Source organism: Sinohyriopsis cumingii, chromosome 6 (assembly GCF_028554795.1).
Source record: "Sinohyriopsis cumingii isolate HCF-2022 chromosome 6, ASM2855479v2, whole genome shotgun sequence".
NCBI lineage: Eukaryota > Metazoa > Mollusca > Bivalvia > Unionida > Unionidae > Sinohyriopsis > Sinohyriopsis cumingii.
Window position 1 is genome coordinate 88,895,692 of NC_142966.1, and position 21,650 is coordinate 88,917,341.

At 37.2% G+C, this 21,650-nt stretch overlaps 1 protein-coding gene across 1 annotated transcript; it reads left to right on the forward strand.

The window, feature by feature from the left end:
- The first annotated feature begins 7,592 nt into the window (after window positions 1-7,592).
- Window positions 7,593-8,390, forward strand: LOC149797402 (uncharacterized). Its single transcript, XM_089960756.1, has one exon. It carries the CDS (start codon window positions 7,593-7,595, stop codon window positions 8,388-8,390), a length of 798 nt encoding a protein of 265 aa, XP_089816882.1.
- Window positions 8,391-21,650: the final 13,260 nt, after the last annotated feature.

Genomic DNA, 21,650 nt, shown 5'->3' on the forward strand with positions numbered 1-21,650 from the left:
GGGCATACTTCAGCAAAATGAATATTTGTCTCTTGATTGACGAATATTTTCATCTAGAGATTAAAACGAAGTATTTGTGTTTGTAAACACATTTTCCCACAAGACAAGTCTACAAATCTAATCCTATTGTTTAGTTTTAAGTTTCAATTGTTTAAAAAATTGACTTTGCTTTTAAAAGTCCTAATGTAAAAAGATTTAATATAAATGTAAAACTCTACTTGTTATAAAATTTATGTCACTGAGACGTGTCGTAACAGCAACGTCAAACTATTTCACTTAGGTAAGCTTTTTCTTCCATCCAACTTGTTTACCTAAAATGTATTGCATTATGCTGTCAGATATATTTAGAAGTGATTTCTCGTGACAAATTGAAGGGGAAAATCACACAAAGAAGTTCTCAGTGATTTAGTACCGTTGAGAATGAAACCGTCTTAAATGCTACAAAACAGTTCAAATTCTTATTTTCCATTGCAGATTAAAATAGGCTTAAAAAAGACTGGCTATTATTGGTATTGCATTCGCATGGGACAATGCGAGTTGTACGAGGATTTTTTTGGAGTAATTCTTGACAACCTTGAAAGTTCAGTATTAGTAAAAACAACGAGTTCCTATTTTGCAGTAAACTTTTTGTTATATAACTCATTCCGTTTTAGTACCTATACAAAAAAAAGAAACAAAAGAAAATGAATTATGCTGTATTTAAAATCAATTACAAAACCGTAGATTCATCAATGCACAAAACAATATCAATATTCACATAGCACAACCCCGCAACCTTTGAAATTCGTCGTGCGCTCTGCATTATTGTAAAAAGGATTATTTTATAGTTGATTTTTAGAGTCATATTTTGAATAAATGCGCATTGAACAAACTTTTCGAGTTGGAATGAAAAGGGTGGATTTTTTTATGTTGACCCATCTTAATTCTGACTTTCTGACTATGATGAACATGATTTATTAGGTCAATTAAGCACAGTAAGTAGAATTTTATTTCAGTTGGGAACGTAGTTTAAATTACAGCAAAATGTCGGTATGTCACGTGTATTGTTATTTGGATTTGCAGATAAAAGAAAGTACATTTTGAGGAAATTCAAGATGCATTAATGTGTATGTATATGTATTATCATTGTTATTACCAGCTAAGGAAAGTAGCAAAAATGTTGTCTCTTTCAAACACAGTATATTTAAATGTGAGAGTAGGTGGATTGTCTATTATATATGATGGCTAGGAAAGGACATCTGGTTCTCGACCTTTACAACTAATGAGAAAAAAGATGTAAGTCACATTTTATATCACAAAATTCTTACCAAGATTTCGAACAGAGTCTGCTACGTTCTGATCGCAGTCACCAGCGTAGGCATTTTAAAAAAATATTTAAAGATCATGTTTTTTTTTTTAATTATAATATGGTCTTATTCCAATAGATTTTATCTATTATTGATTGGCTGATTGACAACAAGCCAAGACTACTGAACTTCAAAATTGTATCAAGAACGACGAATAACTTTCGTTTCCAAGTTGGCACATATAAACAGACAGCTCGTCCATTACGATGAACAAATATAGATTCTGGCCAACACGATTTATTTAGCTGTGTGTGGAAGCATGGAACAGTTTTGGCACTAGTCGGGGTTCTATCTTGTTCTATAGTAACGGACTATATAACAAATCATAATTCGCCCATCTGATATTCTTTTTCTTTTATTTATGTTCATCCGGTGTTTTGTTGGCACGTTTTATTTCTTTTTTTTTTGTTGGTCATCTTATTGTAAATTCAGTTTGAGATTGGATATATAGTTGCATGGAATAAGCATGCTGTGTTCAATAGTTACCAGGCGGATGAATTTGTAAGACTGCCAAACACAAGCTCGTTTGTTTACAAAGTGACAGAGTTTATAGAATTGACATAGCACGAAGGAGAATACATAGGTTCGTATGCCAATTCAGACATGGTATTGTTCCATATGACTTCTATTTGCAAAATAATAGTTTCAGAAGTGACGACTGAGTGGAAAACTTAGAGGTAGCCGTGCAAAGAATAAATCGTTGGCGGGATGGGGCTGGTACATAAAATAAGACAAAATGACCCGTAGCAGCAACAAACTTAAAACACGAGAACAAGAACGATATCCTTCGCGGACCTGAGCAGGAAAAGCTTTACACACAAAATCTGGTTTCATTAAGAATTGTTGTGCTGGTATCACACCAAAGTCAATAATCAATAAATTTTAATTTGGAAAATGTCATCATATAATTTTATTTGAAATACAGTTTGCAATTTTTTAAACCTGATCAGGCTCAACATTTTGACGCTATCATAGCTGCTTTTTTGTTTCTGAAGTGACTATTAGCTCGCATACTGACACCATCGTCCAATATAAATCATTATGAATATCCGAATAATTTTCGTTTTTAAGTTGGCAAACAAACTGACAGCATCGTCTATTTTGGTCAACATCAATCGATTCTGGCCAGCAAGAATACACTTTTTTATTTAACGTAATCGTATTCAATCATTGTAGTCTTACCAAAACATATTCATTTTTGCATTTATGTTTCTCCTAATAACACCGCCAAGCAGACCATGCGTGATAGTATTTGACATCATTTGTTTCCTAAACGTTTCGCATACTTCTCTGATCGTTCGTTATCAAGTATCTTAGACGCGTGTTCTTGGTTTCTTCTAATCCTTGTTATATGGTAAACATTTCCTCAATTTTACGGTTAACTTGATTGCTTTCATTTCTAGGGAAACTTAAAAAATCCGATTTGTCGCACATTTTGAACATATGCTCAATTAGAATGGCATAATTGCTTACCTACTTAACTACATTTTCTGGCTTACTTACATAATTATTTACATAAAGTGTGTCAGTGAGCATCAGCTTGGATTGCTCACAATATTAATTCGTCTTGATCGTAATGTAATGAAAATCATAGATCAAATACTGCGATAGCCAGAAAACGACAAACGCAGCTAGATTGCCTTCTTATGTTCAAATGTACTTTAAAATATTTTCAATGAGACTGCATACTCTCACGTCGAACCACGTCGTTTTTTAATACTATGCTGAGCCTGATGTTCTCCGTTATATTTCCACAAAATATAATTATTCATAAGTTATGAGAACTCTTGCTCAAGATGATTTTGTCGCCAGGTCTCTTTTCGAGTTAAAATCAATGTTTCAACCAAGCCTGTTTCCCGAGTATCAACAAAAGATGAAGCTGTGATCAGTCGCAGTCCAAGATCAAGTTACTCTCTCCCGGTTTTGTAGTGCATAACTAGCCCTTTTTCTCCAATAGATATGGAATGAGTTTGGATCTTGGAAATTTCCTAGGTCAAATTATCCTTTTAAAAACGCAACGTCTACAATCATACTTTATTGCGTAAGCTGGTAGTCGATTTGCGCACCATGAATCTCTTCTGGATACGCTAAGTCAACAGTAGGAACGTAACATGTAGCATCACTACTACGTGATCATTTTTAGGAAGAACCGTTTAAAGTTAATGTTACATTGCTCATATCCTTATCCCAAAACAATTGATGCTGGACTTACGCTGTGATAATCGCTCATTGAAATCCATTTCAAGATTGTACTGGCTGCATCATTTTGTTGATATTGCACCATCTTGAATAAACTTCAACCATTAATTGCTACGTTTGCATTAGCTGTGAAACTAGCAGAGTTAGAGTTATAGCATTGTGAGGAATCAAGTATCACGGACCGCAGGTACAACCCCACTAATATGTAACCGAGATTTAAGTATCTTAGCTGCGTGTAGGCTAATCGCCCTGCTTTGCAAGCCCCCAAAGCTCATATGTATTTAAGGGGAAAATAGGGCAGGGTGATGCCAATCCGATTCACATACTTAATCTCTCACCTGTTAACCCATTTAAAGTTCTTCATGGTATGAAAAGAGAGTCTGGAGAGAGAGAGAGGGCACTTGACCTGATCCCTATCTCTGTACCATAGGATTTCAAATAAAACTAATGCCTGGTGCCAAGTATATATCCCGTGTATGGTCACAGACACTCAGTGGCCAGTGACCGGGCAAGAACTCGACCGGAGACTCAGATCTCTTGAAAGAGTTATCCCCAATTCTGATATACATAAATAGTAGCAATTCTTTTGTAAGGAAACTTGATAAATTTACCGCCAACGGGCGCGAATCACAATCACCCCTTACCTAGCTGTAAGTCAGTAAAGGTTGATGTTACTCTTTGATGTTTGGCGCACCTGACTTTGTGCAGTTTGGGTGATGGGTAGTACTGTTTGGAAGGGCATAATTAATTTTCAGTCCTAGTGGTAAAGATAGGTTGTTACTGACCCCTCTCGTTAGGGTTAAGGCACAACTCAGTCTATGCTCTCAAGGACTGGGGGCAGGGGCTGTTGAGATGAAACGTGCAAATTGTACATGACATAAACACACGACAAACTAAAATATATGTTACCATATTCTCGAAAACTCAGCTTGAATTCTATAACCTATCACTACAGATGGAGTGAAAAGGTGGCGTGCGACCTGCGTAGCACGTATAAAATTGTCACTATTCTTGATATAGAGAAGGCCAATTAATGCTTGGCGGACGTTTCAATTCACTGCAAAATGCAAGGATACGGAAATTCAAATACCTACTTTTTGTTGCTTTCAATCGTCTTTATTTTTTTTAAAAAAACAAACAACAACACAAAATTAGGAGCAGTAACGTCCAGAGATTCGGTACAAGGTACAAATTAAAATGCGAATACGTACACCGCGTGTACGGATCAACTGTCTAAAAAGCTCTCAAGAGAAATTTAATAATTCACTCGTTAAGCCATCAAACTGCAGCTAATCTTCTGTACATAAGCGATGCTGAATATTACAACATGGAAAGCGAAAAAATAGTGACGAACAACCTGTACACGTCGATTATCACCTACAGGTGTGATCATGTGTTCAAAACGTTCATTGTCCAAATTATAAGGTAGGACGAAATTGTCGACATTCATCCTGGAAATGTATAACTATGCAGTAGCAACAGGAATGATATATTTCTGATATTAAATTATGAGTTTACATTTAATAGCAAACATGTGACATCAATGGTGGCGAAAGGAAATCTTTTATTGTCATTTGTTATTACTGAATTATTCAAATCAACAAAAGTTACATAATCACAAAGTGGAAGAGAGTTTGATTTGAATTTATAACTTAGCTTTAACAATTTGCTTGTCATATCGTTACGAAATGAAATAGTGAAGACATTCTTCACTATTGGGCTGAAGTTTAGGGGTGATATGATGTCAATGAACATGAGTAATAATTCAATGTAAATCGTTTAAAAAAATGCATGCATATATGTAGATACTGATAGGGTTAAATGGTACGTCAACACAATCCTACCATTGAGCAAAAGTTACAACCAATTGTAAAACCTTTTGAAGAAAAACAAGCATATATCCTTAAACAACAGGTAAGAGATAAGAGATGTGAAAACCTTAAAACTTGGGTATATAAAACAAACAATATAGTTAAAGCCAGGTAAAATCCTTACAATATGGGGAAATATTTTGAGGTATAATTTTGTGGTTGAGACAATGAGAGTTCAGAGTTCTACAACACTGACTGTTACATTAGTGTAAAATAGAGCATTAACATAGTGTCAGATGGATAATTTTTAGCAGATATGTTATATTTGATGTGCTTGCGAATATAAGATCACATAGTTTTTTCTTTATTGTGAATTATGTCTGGTCCCTTGTTATAATCAAATGACATATTGCTAAAATTCACGTTTTAATCGAAGGAATTTGTACTCTGGATATGTTATAGAATGATTCGTAAGATACTGAAACCTGAGTTAAGTTCAATTCTCACTGAAAGTCAACCATGGTTACTTTATACAATATGTGAACATGTTTTGATATGAGTAAACTGTTTATATCTGTGTAAACACAATAAAAACAATCATTCAGATAAATATTTAGACAAGATCTTCCAAACAATTTGGAATTCCAGCATTCAAATTTATAACATTCAAAATTATGCTAGTATTTTCTATGCAACACATTAATAAGCTTATATTTGTAAAGTTTTGTTCTCGGCTTTTATAGAAACCACCATGCATTTTTAATTTGAACAAAAAAAAACAACTTAGCATTTGTTTAGATACTAAACCTATTTACAGTGACATTTTCTGCTTCAGTACATCTCGTTAAATGCATACACATGTCGATACATAAGCGCATCTTGAATAAAGTGGAAGACAGCTATATTATACCTGCTTTCGTTTTTACCACGTAATTTCATTGCCTTTATTTGTATGGTTTTTGCATGACGTTTCTAACCGACTATGATCACCAACAAATTAGTACAAATGTTCCGCATGTATAATGTTTCTAAAGGCTGATATTATAGAGCTATTTAACTAGAAAAACGTGCATCAAAACATTTTGATGGATGTAGGTTTATATTAGAAATACTATCTGCTGCTTAGTTTTTTTTTTCAATCGCATCATCGCATCATATTCTCTCATAAATGAATTTAGTTTTGACTAAATCGTCAATCACTTGCTTTAATTAAATACAACAAAATCCAAGTTAAGCTAGAGTATGCCAATAGTACACAGAAAATATTAATATGGGCCGAAGTGCTGTATACAATCGTGACAAACTATTATTTTAGTGTTTTAATTGTCAATTTAGCTATTACTCACCCAACAAACCAGGTTCCCGCAGTGGCGACATTTGTTGGCCTTAGACGACTGGTACGCTACTGAGTTATTCTTATTCAACAATAAATTGTTTAAAAATACTTTAATTCTTTTAAACAAAATAAAGAATATATTTATAAAGAATAGTGAAATAAATTTGGCATTTTCACGCACGACTGTAAAATCACATACCCACTAAGGGACGTAGAGGATTTGACGTCGATATAATTTGTAAAAAGTCTTCTTCACATTCAATGTACTAAATGGATTACCATATTAACATAATAAACGTGTTTATTCGGAATGTATTGCGAATATTCGCAATAACTATCGCGTTTATTCGAAAAATGACTTTGTTTACTGATCTAAGCTGGCACTGATGGGCTACCGAATGAAAAGATTACCTCTTATGTCTATAGCTCGAACCTCGTATGTTCATGTATTTGTCCTGCAAGCCTCATGGAAAAAGAATTATTGACAAAATTCTAAGAAATATATTAGTCATTACAGTTGTTAACAAAGGAAAATCTGTGCTATGAATAAATTAAATCATAATTTTGCACGGGGGGGGGGGGGAGGAAAATACATAGTAGCGTTATAAAAGCTTGTAATCTAACATCCACGGAATTGTCATCTTTGAGATGTTGTACATATGTATGTAACTTCTATGGAGTGCAGTTAGGGAGATATCGAAAATGTATGGGTTACCATCTTGAACAAACAAGGTGAGATTTAGAAAGCGAAAACGTTTACTATCAAGAATGCAAATGGTTCTGCATAGCGAAGAAGTTCAGAAGATCCCTGCAAGATGTAAGGGTCAAGAGGAGAGCAGATGTGGCATCTGACCACAACTTACTTGTCGCGAGGCTGAAACTTAGCTGAAAAAGAACTGGATGGGCCCAAAAGAGAAGAAAACAAAGTATAACATCAGCCTGTTGAAAGATGCAAAATCTAAAGAAGAATACAGACCGACGCTTAACAATAAGTACCAAGTGCTACAAGAGCTTCTTAAAGACGAGAAAGACAGTGCGAACAGCGGATGGCAGAAAGTTAAGGAGGCAGTAAAATCAACACGCCAAGAAGTACTAGGACCCATGAAACACAACCTTAAAGAATGTATTTCAGCCGAAACATTGCACAAAATCCAGGACGGTAAACAGAAGAAAGTAGCAGTAAATAGCAGTAGGACAAGAACTAAAAATGTAAAGGTACAAAAACTACACACTGACGCCCGCAGAGAAGGGAAAAGAAGCATCGAGATAGACAAGAAAAAATACGTTGAAGGGCTGGCAGCAGATGCAGAAGAAGGGGCCGGAAGTGGAAACATTAAGAAGCTGTACGGCATCACCAAGACGCTGTCTGGCAAGTACAGCAAAACAGAGAGATCCGTAAAAGACAAGGAGGGAAAGGGCATAGCAAGAGCAAAACATCAAATGAATAGAAGAGCAGAACATTTTGAAGAACTGTTAAACAGACTAGCACCACTAAATCCCCCAGAAATCCACCGAGCCAATGCAGATCTTCCCATAAGGTGTGACAATCTCACCAGAGACGAGATGAAGAAGGCCATCACCCAGCTGAAGAACGGCAAGGCAGCTGGACCTGATGACATCCCAGCACAAGCCTTCAGAGCAGACCTAGATACTTCAGTGGAATTGCTATACCCCCTCTTAGAGAAGATTTGGGAGTAAGAAGAAATACCGACTGACTGGTAAGAGGGACACCTCATCAAGATCCCAAAGAAAGGAGACATCAGCAACTGCTCCAACTAAAGAGGAATCACATTCTTGTCAGCACTAGGGAAGTCTTCAACCGGGTCCGCTTATAGAGGATGAAGGAGGCCGTCGACCCACGTTACAAGATGAGATAAGGAAGAGGGCTTCCGGCAGAACAGATCGTATACGGACCAAATATATATTCTTCGCATCATAGTCTTGCAGTCTTTGGAGTTAAAGTCTTCGCTTGACATCAACCTTGTCGATTATGAAAAGGCATTCGACAGCGTGGACCGAGAGACACTCTGGAAACCTCGTCGCCACTACGGCATACCAAACAAGCTGGTGAACCTGATCAAGAACACTTACAACGGAATGTTCTGCAGAGTAATTTATGCAGGACAGCACACATACATCTTCCTAGTGCACACTGGCGTGAGATAGGGCTGCATACTTTCGCCATTTCTCTTCCTTCTCGCCATCGACTGGATTATGAAGACGTCCACCAATGGATGGAGAAATGGGATCCAGTGGACATTGTTGAGTCAACTTGAGGACCTGGACTTTGTCGATGACCTAGCGCTCTTGTCCCACAGTCAACAACAAATGCAGGACAATGCCAGCATACTGGCAGCCACATCAGCACAGATTGGCCTCAACATCCACAAAGATATGACCAAGATCATCAAGATCAATTATGTCAGTAAAATGCCAGTCATACTACAGGAAAGTCACCTGGAAGAGGTTTAATCATTCAAATACCTGGACAGCATTATCAGCCAGCAAGGTGGCACAGACGCAGACGTCAAGGCAAGGGTCGGAGCAGCTTCCATACAGCTCAAGAACATCTGGAGCCGAAAAAAATTCCTTGACTACCAGGATCAGGCTGTTAAACTGCAACGTGAAGTCAGTCCTACTGTATGGAGCAGAGACCTGGAGAACCACCAAGTCAAACGTAATGAGAGTTCAGACCTGGATCAACATCTGCCTAAGAATAATTATCCAGATCCGATGATCAGACACCACTATCCGCACTAACCTGTGGCACAGAACATCCCTGCTTCCGGTAGAGGACGAGATCAAGAAGAGAAGGTGGGTTTGGATAGGACACACCCTACGTAAGCCGCCTACCAACATTACCAGACAGGCATTGAGGTGGAACCCACAAGGCAAGCAGACAAGGGGAAGACCAAGGAACACCTGGTGATGCGACTTTGAGGCGGATATCACCAAGACAGGTCACACCTGGAATCAGCTCGAGGGGATGGCACAGGACCAGACGCCTCCGGTGATCTTTATTGGGCGCCATATACCCCTGCAGATGTGACATACAAAACTGAACTGAACTGAATGCAAACGGTCCCGAAATTGATGGCCACGCCACCTCAGTGAAGAACTTCTCACATGCAGAATGATTGAAGGTGGAGTTTACCCGCGACCAGAAAAGGCCATGTCATTACCTGTGTCACGACGTGCTCCTTTTTATACAGTCGAAATTGATTCTCTCGATACTAATAGGACCATTTCCAGTTTCCTACCACGTGAATTCAGGTACGTAGAGTTTAATAGGCCATTGTCAGTACTGGGTTTTGTTCATTATAACATTCTGTCATATTCCGAAATCGGCCACTTCGATTATACAGTTCCAAAGCACGGCACCGTTCACGGACTATCATCGAGTCACGCTGAAAATACCGGATAGTGCCAGTGGTAGCTCAGGTCCCGGTACACTCCAGCACCGATTGGGGCGAGGATACTGTCCCTGATGCCAGGTATCATTTGAAAACCATTGGCAAGTAAAGAAGGGATTCATTAATAGTTACAATACCATCACCGGCTCCATCAATTTTCTGAACATTCTACGGCCACAAATGAATAGTTCGCTTGCTCTTCCATCCTTGTTTCTTCCTACTAAGTAGCTAGAAATTTCAACTTTTTCGCATCCACCACCTGCTTGGTGAAGAAAGTGCATCCCTTATCCAGACAGGTTCTAAAGTCTTCAGTGTAGAGGCGGCTTCATGAAACAAGTGCCAAACTAACCTTTCTTATAGGAAAGAAGACTCGCGTCGAAGTTGACCATGACGTGGAGAAAAATGTTGCAAGCCTGGAAATGTCAAAGATCTAATCGATTAGTAAAGACCGTAAGCTATTCCTCAGCACACACCTGCATGTCCAATATCATTTTGGTCATTATGTATAATATATTCGAATACAACCTAGCTTTGTCCGTCGATAACAGCCGATACTCATGTTTCAATGTCAGTCTAGTTGATTCCGCGTGTTATTAATACCACAATACAGGCTAATTTTATAACAGCGGCAATGAATTTACTTCCGCATTCCTGAAGAATCACAAAAGGTCCATACTTTCATGACAACCCTAGTTGTCAAATCTGGTCGTGTCAAGGAAGCTGCAAAGCAGGCCTCCAAAGAGACAACATTGCACATGCTAACATTACACGCGCACAGCCCATCAGACTAGAGCCAATTATAAACAAGAATGACGCCAATGTCCTCACAATACACTGTTCTGAGAGGTTCTGGAATCAAAAATGCTTCAGCACATAGTTTTAAGCAATTTTCTATGTTCTGCAAATCGTTATAGAGTGACTTCCGATTAAGCACACCACTCCTTCAAGGGATCCTTTAGCCAGATAAACGATTTGTACTCATAAGCGCCTAAGAGATTATTTGAAACACAAATTCACCCTGATCTTACTCAAGACAAATTCACCCTAATATTAATCAAGACTGTCGTTGGTGCGAAGAGCGAAGGCACCATGAGCCTAGTTTTTGTTCAAATAGTTATCAATGTTAAAAGTTGATACAAATATATTTGTTCTCAGTGATATTATCAGGACGGATACGTCGCGGATTGTTTATGCTTCCAAGACGCAATTCTCTCTATTCCAGTTGACAAGTCGATAAGTCTTACAATAAATACCGTTTCGATTTCACGACACACAATTCAGGGCGTTTCCAGTCGGCTTGACCACCTGTATTTTTGGTTTTCACTTGAAATATGGACAGGATCTTGTCTTACCACAAACGTACCTCCACGTCCGTGCTTTCGAACTATATGGACGACATTTTAAATGCACCAGGTGAGTTACATTCTAGATTTATACAGGAAATCCCTTGTTACAAATCTGCTCTATCTTGGATACATTGTCAAGAAAGAAAAATTCGATATAATCCCATCTCAACAATTTTTCCACGTCTGTTTACGAACATGGTATGTCTACTTGACTATTGCTTTCTCTGTTAGTTGTATCGATCTTTTGTGTTTAATTTGTTTATTTAAAGGGATGTGATTGCATTTTTGAATACCGTAAGGACAAACGTAAATTTTTCATGATTGAAAGTAGCAAACAAGTTGATTACTAAAACTTTAGTAAAATGGCAAAATTAATTACATTATTAAAATTAAATTACTAAAATTCTAGTTCAAGGTCTAAATATGGTTTCGAATTAGTTTAATTGTTCAGTAGAAGTTTTTTGTTGCAAATCAAGAACAGCCTCAGAATTCACGATTCAGCCATACTCCTCAACGCATACCTTGTACGAAAATTATTTGCATAGCAACTGATACAAATATACACATGTATACAAATTATCTCGCTTTGCTATGGTGTTTCACTAGTATTTGTTGCACTTTTCTTTGCTATTGTAGTTTTTCGTTAATCTAGTTAAGAAACCATTTTAGAAAATTGTTTTAGCCTCTTTTTTATAGCTTTTAGACCTTAAAAAGTGTTTTTCTCTCAGCTACATAAATGATCGCATAAGATGAAGCAAATTTCTACTCATAGTTGAACCTTTATTTGTTTTGAAGAAGATACATGTATTAAGGTGTAAAACTGTAGACCGTCCGTTCGATTTTTTTTTCTTCCGGTGAAATTGGTAATTATCAGGGTACAGCATATCAAGCGAGATATTATTTAACTCAGTTCTCAAAACAAAATGTTACCGACGTTTGGTTTAGAAATCATATTTGCTATTTCTGTAACTGAAAAAAGCACCATATGAAATGGGTTAGATCCGTTCGAAAATGATTTTAAAAAAAATTCTAGCTATTTTAGGAAATAATGCATTAATTTCAACCTTTCATTGCAAGAAGCTGCAAAGCATTGCATTCAGTTGTATATAGAATGCTTCCGGTGTTAAAAAAAATCAGTCATGTTTGCAATGTCTGCAAAATCAACAAGCCCATGACATGATATGTTTATATATTTATAATAAGAAATCTGAAGACATGAGATATCTTTTAAACACCATGTAGTCGGTATGGAAAGCGAATTTGCTTTAGGTAAAAATGGGGGCCCCGAGTGGCCGAGTGGTCTAAAGCGCTCACCGTTCCGGATCACTGCCATCTCACTGCCAATGCTCGGCTATCGTGGGTACGTGGGAAAGCCTGCCAGTAGCTTATCGTGGGTCGGTGGTTCTTCCCTGGGTTTTCCAGGGTTCTTCCTCCACCATTTATACTGACCGATATGTATAGCCTATCTTGTGCTGGAAAATGGCGTTAAACCCTAGAACAACAACAACAATAATAAGTAAAACTGCTAAATAATTATACTGATCGGAAATTAGGCAAAGAGGCTAACTTAAAACAACACTAAGAAAAGTGTAAGAATATGTGAAATACATTTTGAACCCGGGTGAAAATTCCTTTCCATTTAAAAAAAAAATGGAGATTATGCCCTCAAAAAGTATATAAAAGTGCAACAACAGATAGGTCTTTGTTGTGATATATCTGCATCTTTCTAATTTTTGATAATGATTGTCTAACAGCAGAAGATAGACAATTGAGCATATTGCTGCTGCACCTATTATTTAATGTTTGTGAAACAGACACTCAGACACACACACACACACACACACACACACACACACACACACAAGAACGATTACCAGTACCGGTTTATCGCAGTATTTTTTGTACGATGGTATATACCGCGGTACTTTTCTTCTTTACTGAACCTCTATGTCGATAGTTTCCGTCAGTAAGGAATGTGCAGAAATTCCCCCCCCCCCGTCATATTATTTTTTGGTTTAAGAAATGATGTAATAACTATATGCTGTTGTTTTCCTATAAATCAATCCAATATTGTTTTCCACTTATGGATTTTTTACACTGCCCCTCAGACCATTGAACTGTTGGTCTTCAGTGTAACTGTGTGTTACGTAATGCGGTATGTTCCGAAATACCACAGTATACCGTGGTACACCTCTGGGAAAAGCTTTTGATGAAAGAAACTTGGAGGATACATTTTGCCAGTTTCTTCATAAGTCTATATCACGCAGATATGTCCATGATATTTTTATATCAACGCATGTCACGTAATATTTTTGGGTGAATTTATTTTACAGACCCCATCAGAAGAAAATAGACACACACACAAAAAAAACCCAGCAACTATACTGTCTTTGGTAGCAAACGGCGTCCACATTTATTTCAAGGTTTTCGTTTAAGATTTTCATGTGATATGCAGGACATAACTCGCTTGTTCAAATTGCAATAGAATATCTTTGAGGATCACAAGTGGCAGATTCATCAAATATTTATGCATTAGCTTTGCCTCTAAGCATTATTGATGTTTGAAATTATGCACGTTTCGTTGGCTAATTCTGATTTTAAACTGTGTTCACAGCAACAGTGAAAGAATACTTCGCCTAATAAAAGGCAAAAAATTAATTTCACGTCAAGAGAAAACAAAGAATTTTAATTATATATTATTTCCATAGGATTTTGTTATTCCTGTCTTTTTGTTCCACGCCGTATAAAGTATTTTTAAGAAAAAACTGCCGCTGTTATACATAAAGAACAAGATAAGCAAAAGTTAAGGGTTCGAGTCTTTCTTGAAGCAAATTATTACTTTCTATCCTGTTAAATCTCTGTTACTTCACACATACAACACCACACACACACACACACACACACACACACACACACACACACACAGTATCATTATTACAAGACAATTTCGCGCTATTATATGACCATTTAAAATTTTAATCGATAAATGCTGGCTTTGCCAACAGCTCACAACAGAAAACAAATTATAGCTACATCGTTTTGTTGTCGGAAAAATATCATTGCTGTAGAACTTGAATATTTAGACCGCTCCGGTGGCCTAGTGGTCCGCCTCAGAAGCTGGAGCTCGTGGGTTCGAAACCCGGCCGAGTCATACCAAAGACTTACAAAAATGGTACTAACAGCTGCCTCGCTAGGCGCTCAGCATTAAGAGGTTTGTGTTATGACTGGTGGCCTAGTGCCAGAATAATGTGACTGAGTGGGAAATCATAATGCATGTAGTCCCTATGCAAGACATATCTATAAAATGCCATACTGCAGACATGGTAGCGAAATGATTTGTTTATTAAAACAACGTTAAAATTCCTAATCACACACACACACACACACACACACACACACACGCGCGCACTTGAATTAACACACGGGATGATGCCACTAAATACTATAGGAAAGTATAAATATTAGTAGAATCAAATGTGTCTAGTAGGCCCAGCCACTTTACTCCAATTAAAAGTTAGAGTTGCATAAATTATTGTTTGCACGATTGACAAGTTGATAATGCTTATATATTAATTTTGCATAAAAATAATGATTTAGCCAGCGAACGATCTGTTATTTATCTTTCCATTCTCATTGCTACGATGTCTGCATTGTGACAGTTTATCATGATGCCTAGCACTGGGCAACATGCAGCAGACATGTAGCATCATGTCCCACCCAGTCACATCATCCTGAAACCAGACCGGCCAGTCTTAACACTAACTTCTTAAGGTAGCTGGTAGTAACATTTTTTCTAACTTTTGGTATGACTTGGCCGGGGTTCGAACCCGCAACATCCTGCATCCGATGCGGACGCTCTAACTGCTAGTCCATCGGAGTGGTCCTTCTAGAAAATTTTAGCGGTGACAAAAGAATCTTGAGGATATGTCGAAATTTAATTTAAAATATCAGAGATATAATTGCTTTTGGGAAACTTGACGTTCGCAGTGTATTTGATGAATTATTTTATTATGAAGAAAGTATGACTTTAGGTCCATCTATAAATCATACGTAATGACTTTTATGTATATCTTTTATTGACTATGGATGGTTTATTAACGTAAACACGTACTATCTGAAAGAATATAGAACAAACGTTGCTTATGACTATTATCTTGTGGGAAACGAAATCTAAATGGTTCAAAATAACAAGAGCTCTACCGATTTCAGCCACGACGATGGGAGAAAAACAAACTCATTGTTGCACTATAAGTGACACTGTCTCTTTAAGATGGATACAAGTTATGATTTCGGAACATATTCATCAAAACAGACGACACTGTTTACAGGTGATGCAATTTAAAATAAATTTAATAATTAAGTCATTAAGATTTAAAAGGCTCTATTCTGTCAAATCTATGCGAAATGGAGAGTAAAATTCATATTTGCTAAAAAGAACAATTAATATAGTGGAAGTGTTCCTTATTAATTTATTTACATTCAGTAACATTAAACTGAATGTGTCTCCTGAGCAAATCGCGATCCTATTTTAGAGATTGTTTCTAACAAAAGCTATACATTTAGGGATTAGATATTTTTTCTAACTTGAACGATTGTTGAAATGGCTCAATAAATTATCAGACAGTAAAGATATGTGTTCTAACGGAGTGTGAGTAAATATAACTAACATTATAAATACATTTGTCATCAGCGACGAAATGAGAAAAGCATGTGTATACCGCATATAAATATCGATGGATGTGGTTCAGTTTGTTCTTTTCTCAGCCGAAATTGATCAGCGTTGACAAACATGCGAGCGATTAGGAGTACATATATTGATTAGTCTAAGTTGTTTAGATGTTCATACAACATGCAATCGATCTGAAAATAAAATGGTCTAAATATGTTATGTAGTTATTTTCAAGCCGGTTGACATGTGCAGTTATCGCAGAAACGGGTTAACCTCATGGACTCAGATAACTCATTTCATAAAGAGCACAAAGAGTTAGCGAAGTAAAGTGTGCGAGCTTCTATATAGTGCACAGTGACATACTTCCATTGCCACCAGACGTCACGGTGTGTGTGTGTGTGTGGTTGTGTGCGCCCGCGCGCGCGTGTTTGTGTGTGTGTGTGTGTGTGTGTGCGCGCGCGCTATACAACTTGCGGTATCCAGTTTGATGCACCTATCCATCCCCAGTTTATGTTTCTCTGCTTTTGAAAAGGTCACAATTGCCTGTATCACACATACACACACACGCACGCACACACAAGCGCACATACACATATACATTCTACTATAAATAATTTCTGTATGTTGAGCTGGTACGCGTTCATGATAAAGTTTAGATCCTAGCGGTGTTCTATGATGACTTAGTGAGGTACCGTCTGTCGTCCATGGCTTCCATAACGTCCCTCTGGATTGGGATAAAATATTGTTCCCATGCAAGAAACACAAAGCTGGCGGATGAGGTCTACATCGTAAGCGAATCTAACAATGCCATGATCCGATAATTCTTGTCACTAAATTCGCGTTAAGAAATGTTGCCTGCGCGCTATAACTACTGCTTTTGTCACGACGAGTTCTTTATTGCTTCAGTTAATGATCCCAAGCATGGCGACTTACAATACTTTGATTCATTTTTCTTACCTCCTAAGGACGATGTTGTCGGTATTTAGCAGCGGCGTTTGCCAAGGGAAACGTGTAAAATTCGCTTTAACTTCAGGACATCGACGATGTCATATGTGGTTGCTATTGCACCGATTATACCCAACAAAGATACAAAAGTTGTTGTTGTTGTTGTAGGGTTTAACGCCATTTTTCAGCACACGATAGGCTATACATGGCGGCCAGTATTAATGGTGGAGGAAGAACCCGGGAAAACCCCAGAAAGAACCACCGACCCACGAGAAGCTACTGGCAAGCTTTCTCAAATACCCACATTAGCCGAATCCGAGACTCGAACCCACGCAGACAGAGGTGAGACGGCAGTGATCCGTAACGGAGAGCGCTTTAGACCACTCAGCCACTCGGGATCCCCAAAGATACAAACGAATGTCTCTTGTGGATGCTTTCTACAAGTATGAAAGGTGCCTAGCAAGTTTTAAAGTTGTGTTATCACTGTATCTGCTGAAGGTTGTGAGACAAATTTAGTGGACGTATGAAGTATATAGCATAACAATGTCGCTAGTGAGATATTCCACGCAACACGTTAGCGTACTTGATGTGTTTTATGCAACCAGTTTGTATAATGCACTGATCACATTGTTATCGTTGTGGGGTGGATAAGAATAGCGACGATATTTTAGGATAGAATTAAGCGTGTGTTTTGGAGGTTGTTTCAAATGTTGGGGACAAAATCATCGGGGGCGTCGACATCGATAATATCAGTGGTTTATTCCCCAGGCCTAGAGGGGTTGGACCTAACTCGGTCACAAGTACACCGGCACATGGAATCCACCGAAGAAGCAGCTGGACGAAAACCACCAGTCATTGCTTGGCCAAAAGCCTTATAACGGCGTGGATACCATTTCGCTGCAGCACGAAATTTTCTATCGGAATTATCCGGATAAAGCCGGATGCAATAAGGTCATGCTGAAGAATTTGAGGCTTTAAAAAAACCAGAACTTCATGGAACGAGTAGTCCTTGATATCGTGCGTGGAATCATTGGCTTTAAATATAAGCTAGAAGTTTGAATAACTCCCAGAATCGGAACGCATCAAACACAATTGGCGGTGGATGTTATTTGGTCAGCAGATTTGGTGGACATGACAGATTACAGCTCGCACAAAGATAATTTCAAATATTTGCTTTCGTATATTGTTGTAGTCAAGTCCGCTTGAGTGCATCCATTGCAAAAAAGGACATTCCATCGTTGAATCACTGGACAGTATTATCGGTGCATGGACGCTGAAACCACAACAATTATGGGTGATTCACTACAGAGAGTTTAAAGCAAAACCGTCCCGGATTGGCTTACAAAAAGTAATATTGCCTTGTACAGTACACAAAATCAGGGCAAAGCTATGGTTGTTGAGCGGTTTTACAGAACGCTGAAAAATCGAACGTTGTAAAAGTTTACCGATAAAATGCTGAATAGTGATGACGGCGTTAGGTATTTCCTCGAAGTCGGCCAGTATTATCCGCCAGAACTTCACGATGCGCATACGGATTATCCGCTAGCTCCTGAAAGTTCGATCACGACGACGATATGTTGAGAGGGGTAATAGCACCTAAACTGGTACCTAATCTCATGAGGATTATTCGGCATGGTTTCATTACATAAATCTCAGTTGGCTATGCTTAGGATTGGTGAGAATTCAACGCATGTTTAAATTTAGTCAGCGAAAATGGCAAGAGTCCTACATTCTTTTTGACACCGCTAAAAGAAATTCGTCCGTGACCGATTTCGAAAATGACTTTTCCAAACTCGTGAACAAGTCGGTGTTTGGTAAAACCATGCAAAACATAATTGAAAATGAGTCAATGTCGAACTAGTTCATGATCTTCTCCCAGTGATTCAGTGCTCCTCTTACCCCAGGCTTTAGACGTTTTGCTTATATATGTAACGTTTCGGATCTATTCCACTGGTTTTGACGAAGGCAGAATGAAATTGTTTTATAATTCAGTCGATAGTCTCATTTTAAATGTATTTTCTTTTCTTGTAATTTAGATGTTCAAAAGGGATATATGTTGAACAGGTCCTACTCAAAACTCGATAATAATAACAATAATCAAGACAATTTAGAATCATGACTTGTAATTGTTTCTTATTTCGTAACAAAGTAGAGGTTTCTGCATTTGAAATAAATGTTAACTGTGGAAATAAGTGATTCCTGTTGCAATACTCTGCATTAAACACCGTGCTCGAGGAAATGTAACGTTGCTGTCTTACAACTTGTTATTCTGATAAGGCAGGTGCATCATTTGCAAACGTTTCATTCCCTAATCAGCTGCATAAACGTTTTAGGTGTATTGTTATTATTATTATTATTATTATTATTATTATTATATCTGTCATATAAAGCACAAACAAATGGGTTTTTCATCGGTATTGTGGGCATGACAATTGTATTTTGAACTTGATTCCATGAATATCAACCGCCGCATAAATATTATATATTTTCCGATAGACAAGAGCAGTTAATAATAGAAATAGTGATGTTGTATTACGAACCTTTTGAAAGATTACATTTAATAAAGATATAATGATATAAAAACAAATTGAAGTGCTAGACTGTCGTATGTTCTTTTTAAGAAACATTCTGAATGATGGGATTGAAAGGATTGCACTGTTAGAAGAAATGCTGACACGAACGTTAGTATCAACCATTGAATGTGCATTGGTTGTGTTCATATGGCTTTTCCACTCATTTTTTAAAGACCTTTGGTGCAAAACAGTCAAAACAAGTTTGCTATCTTCGATTGTTTTTCTAAGTATTTTCTTTATTTACTATTATATTCATTCCCGATGTAATGCGAGTGTCCCTTCTCATTTATTGCAATGTAAACATATTCAGCCTCGACACTTAGGGATATCTTTAAAACGATATATCTTTCTGTATTATCTAACTTATGGATATCTTTAAAACGATATATCTTCATGTGTTATCTAACTTAGGGATATCTTTTAAACGATATATCTTCCTGTATTATCTAACTCTGCTGTCTTTGTTATAAGGTGATCAACATATGTTTTTTTCAACGTCCTTGCTTTCTCAACGCAAATAAATTAGTAAAGTTGTTTAATGTACAACGGGTATTGAATCAATATCATATAATCAATTTCGTCCTCCAACCTCACTAAATATTATTATCTCGAGTGTATGATATATACCATAATAAATTATAATTAAGAATACGAGATAAATATTTGATCATCTTAGGCAAAAGCTTTTCCTAAGCTATCCATTGAAGATGGAGAAAAAAACTTGAAAAAATACTGGAAGCTATCTGTGTTTATAAGTTCATAACGTACCAGGGTCATTGCAACATGTCTCTTGATTCGACAAAATGAGTAGCAATATAGTTTATACCAAACATAATGAAAGGTGCAACTAAAAATACAGGATGTTATATTTGAAACTTGTAAATTGTGAGTCCAAGTTTTTTTAATTAAACTGCACTAAGAATTCTTTATATTGGAATAAGGTATTGAAACAAATTGCTTTCACTTAAAATCATCATTAAACGGCCTTTCTAATATATGATTCATTACAAAGCATACCTGAAACGGTCTCTGCAATTTACGACGAAAACCATCACTGCAGATTTAGCCATGCTGGAACAAAACTGAGATCAAAACCTTCTATCTATGCCCATATTATGAAAGACACTATCACTGGGATATAGTCATGGTAAAGAAATAAAGAAAATTATGCCTCTGTTGATTACAATTTAGATTAGCAGCTATAACTAATTAGGTAGATCAATTAAATTGTAAATTCCACGCAATCATGTAAAGCTTTTACTATTTCCTTTATTACTTGTTCTGTTTGTAATGAACCGAACAAGTAAAAAAAAACTAGTATTAACATTCGCTGTAGAGTCAGATGATCCGGATAAGAAATTATTAGTAGTGGTTGGTATATGGAGATGATGCTGAGGGCACCAAAATCCTTTTAAGACATTATCGTCGCCCCGGGTGCCACTTGCCCTTAGTACGCCACTGATTCTTTACTTTTTGTCAGAGCGTGACTCTTCCAATATCAAAGTGTGTGTGTGTGTGTGTGTGTGTGTGTGTGTGTGTGTGACACTAATACATTGTTTAAATAAGTACCTTTAATTTCAATCATTCCATAACTATGTGGAAAGTCTTTTCCTAAAACACAAACATCAATATTTGATCAACGACTCGGTTAATTTTTCATGGTATATATACGGGGCACTGTTTGATTTCCCAGAAGTAAGGCGGCACATCTGTAATAAATATAGTCCATCAATTTCGCTTCAAGAGACATCAGCAGCAGAAAACAGTTTTCTGAAATTCGCATTGATTTTGAACAGCAGCACATGGAATCGCAGATCTGTGCTTCACTATTCATTATATTTAGCAAAAATACTATTATTAAATATTATTATCTGCTAAACTCTGTTAGACTATATAAAAAGTACCGCATCTCTACCTATTATGCTCACTTTTCAATTATCAGCTCATTGTATCCGCAGTATAATAATGATCTGATGCATTGGTAATGTGCCATTTGCAGTGTGCTAGTAACG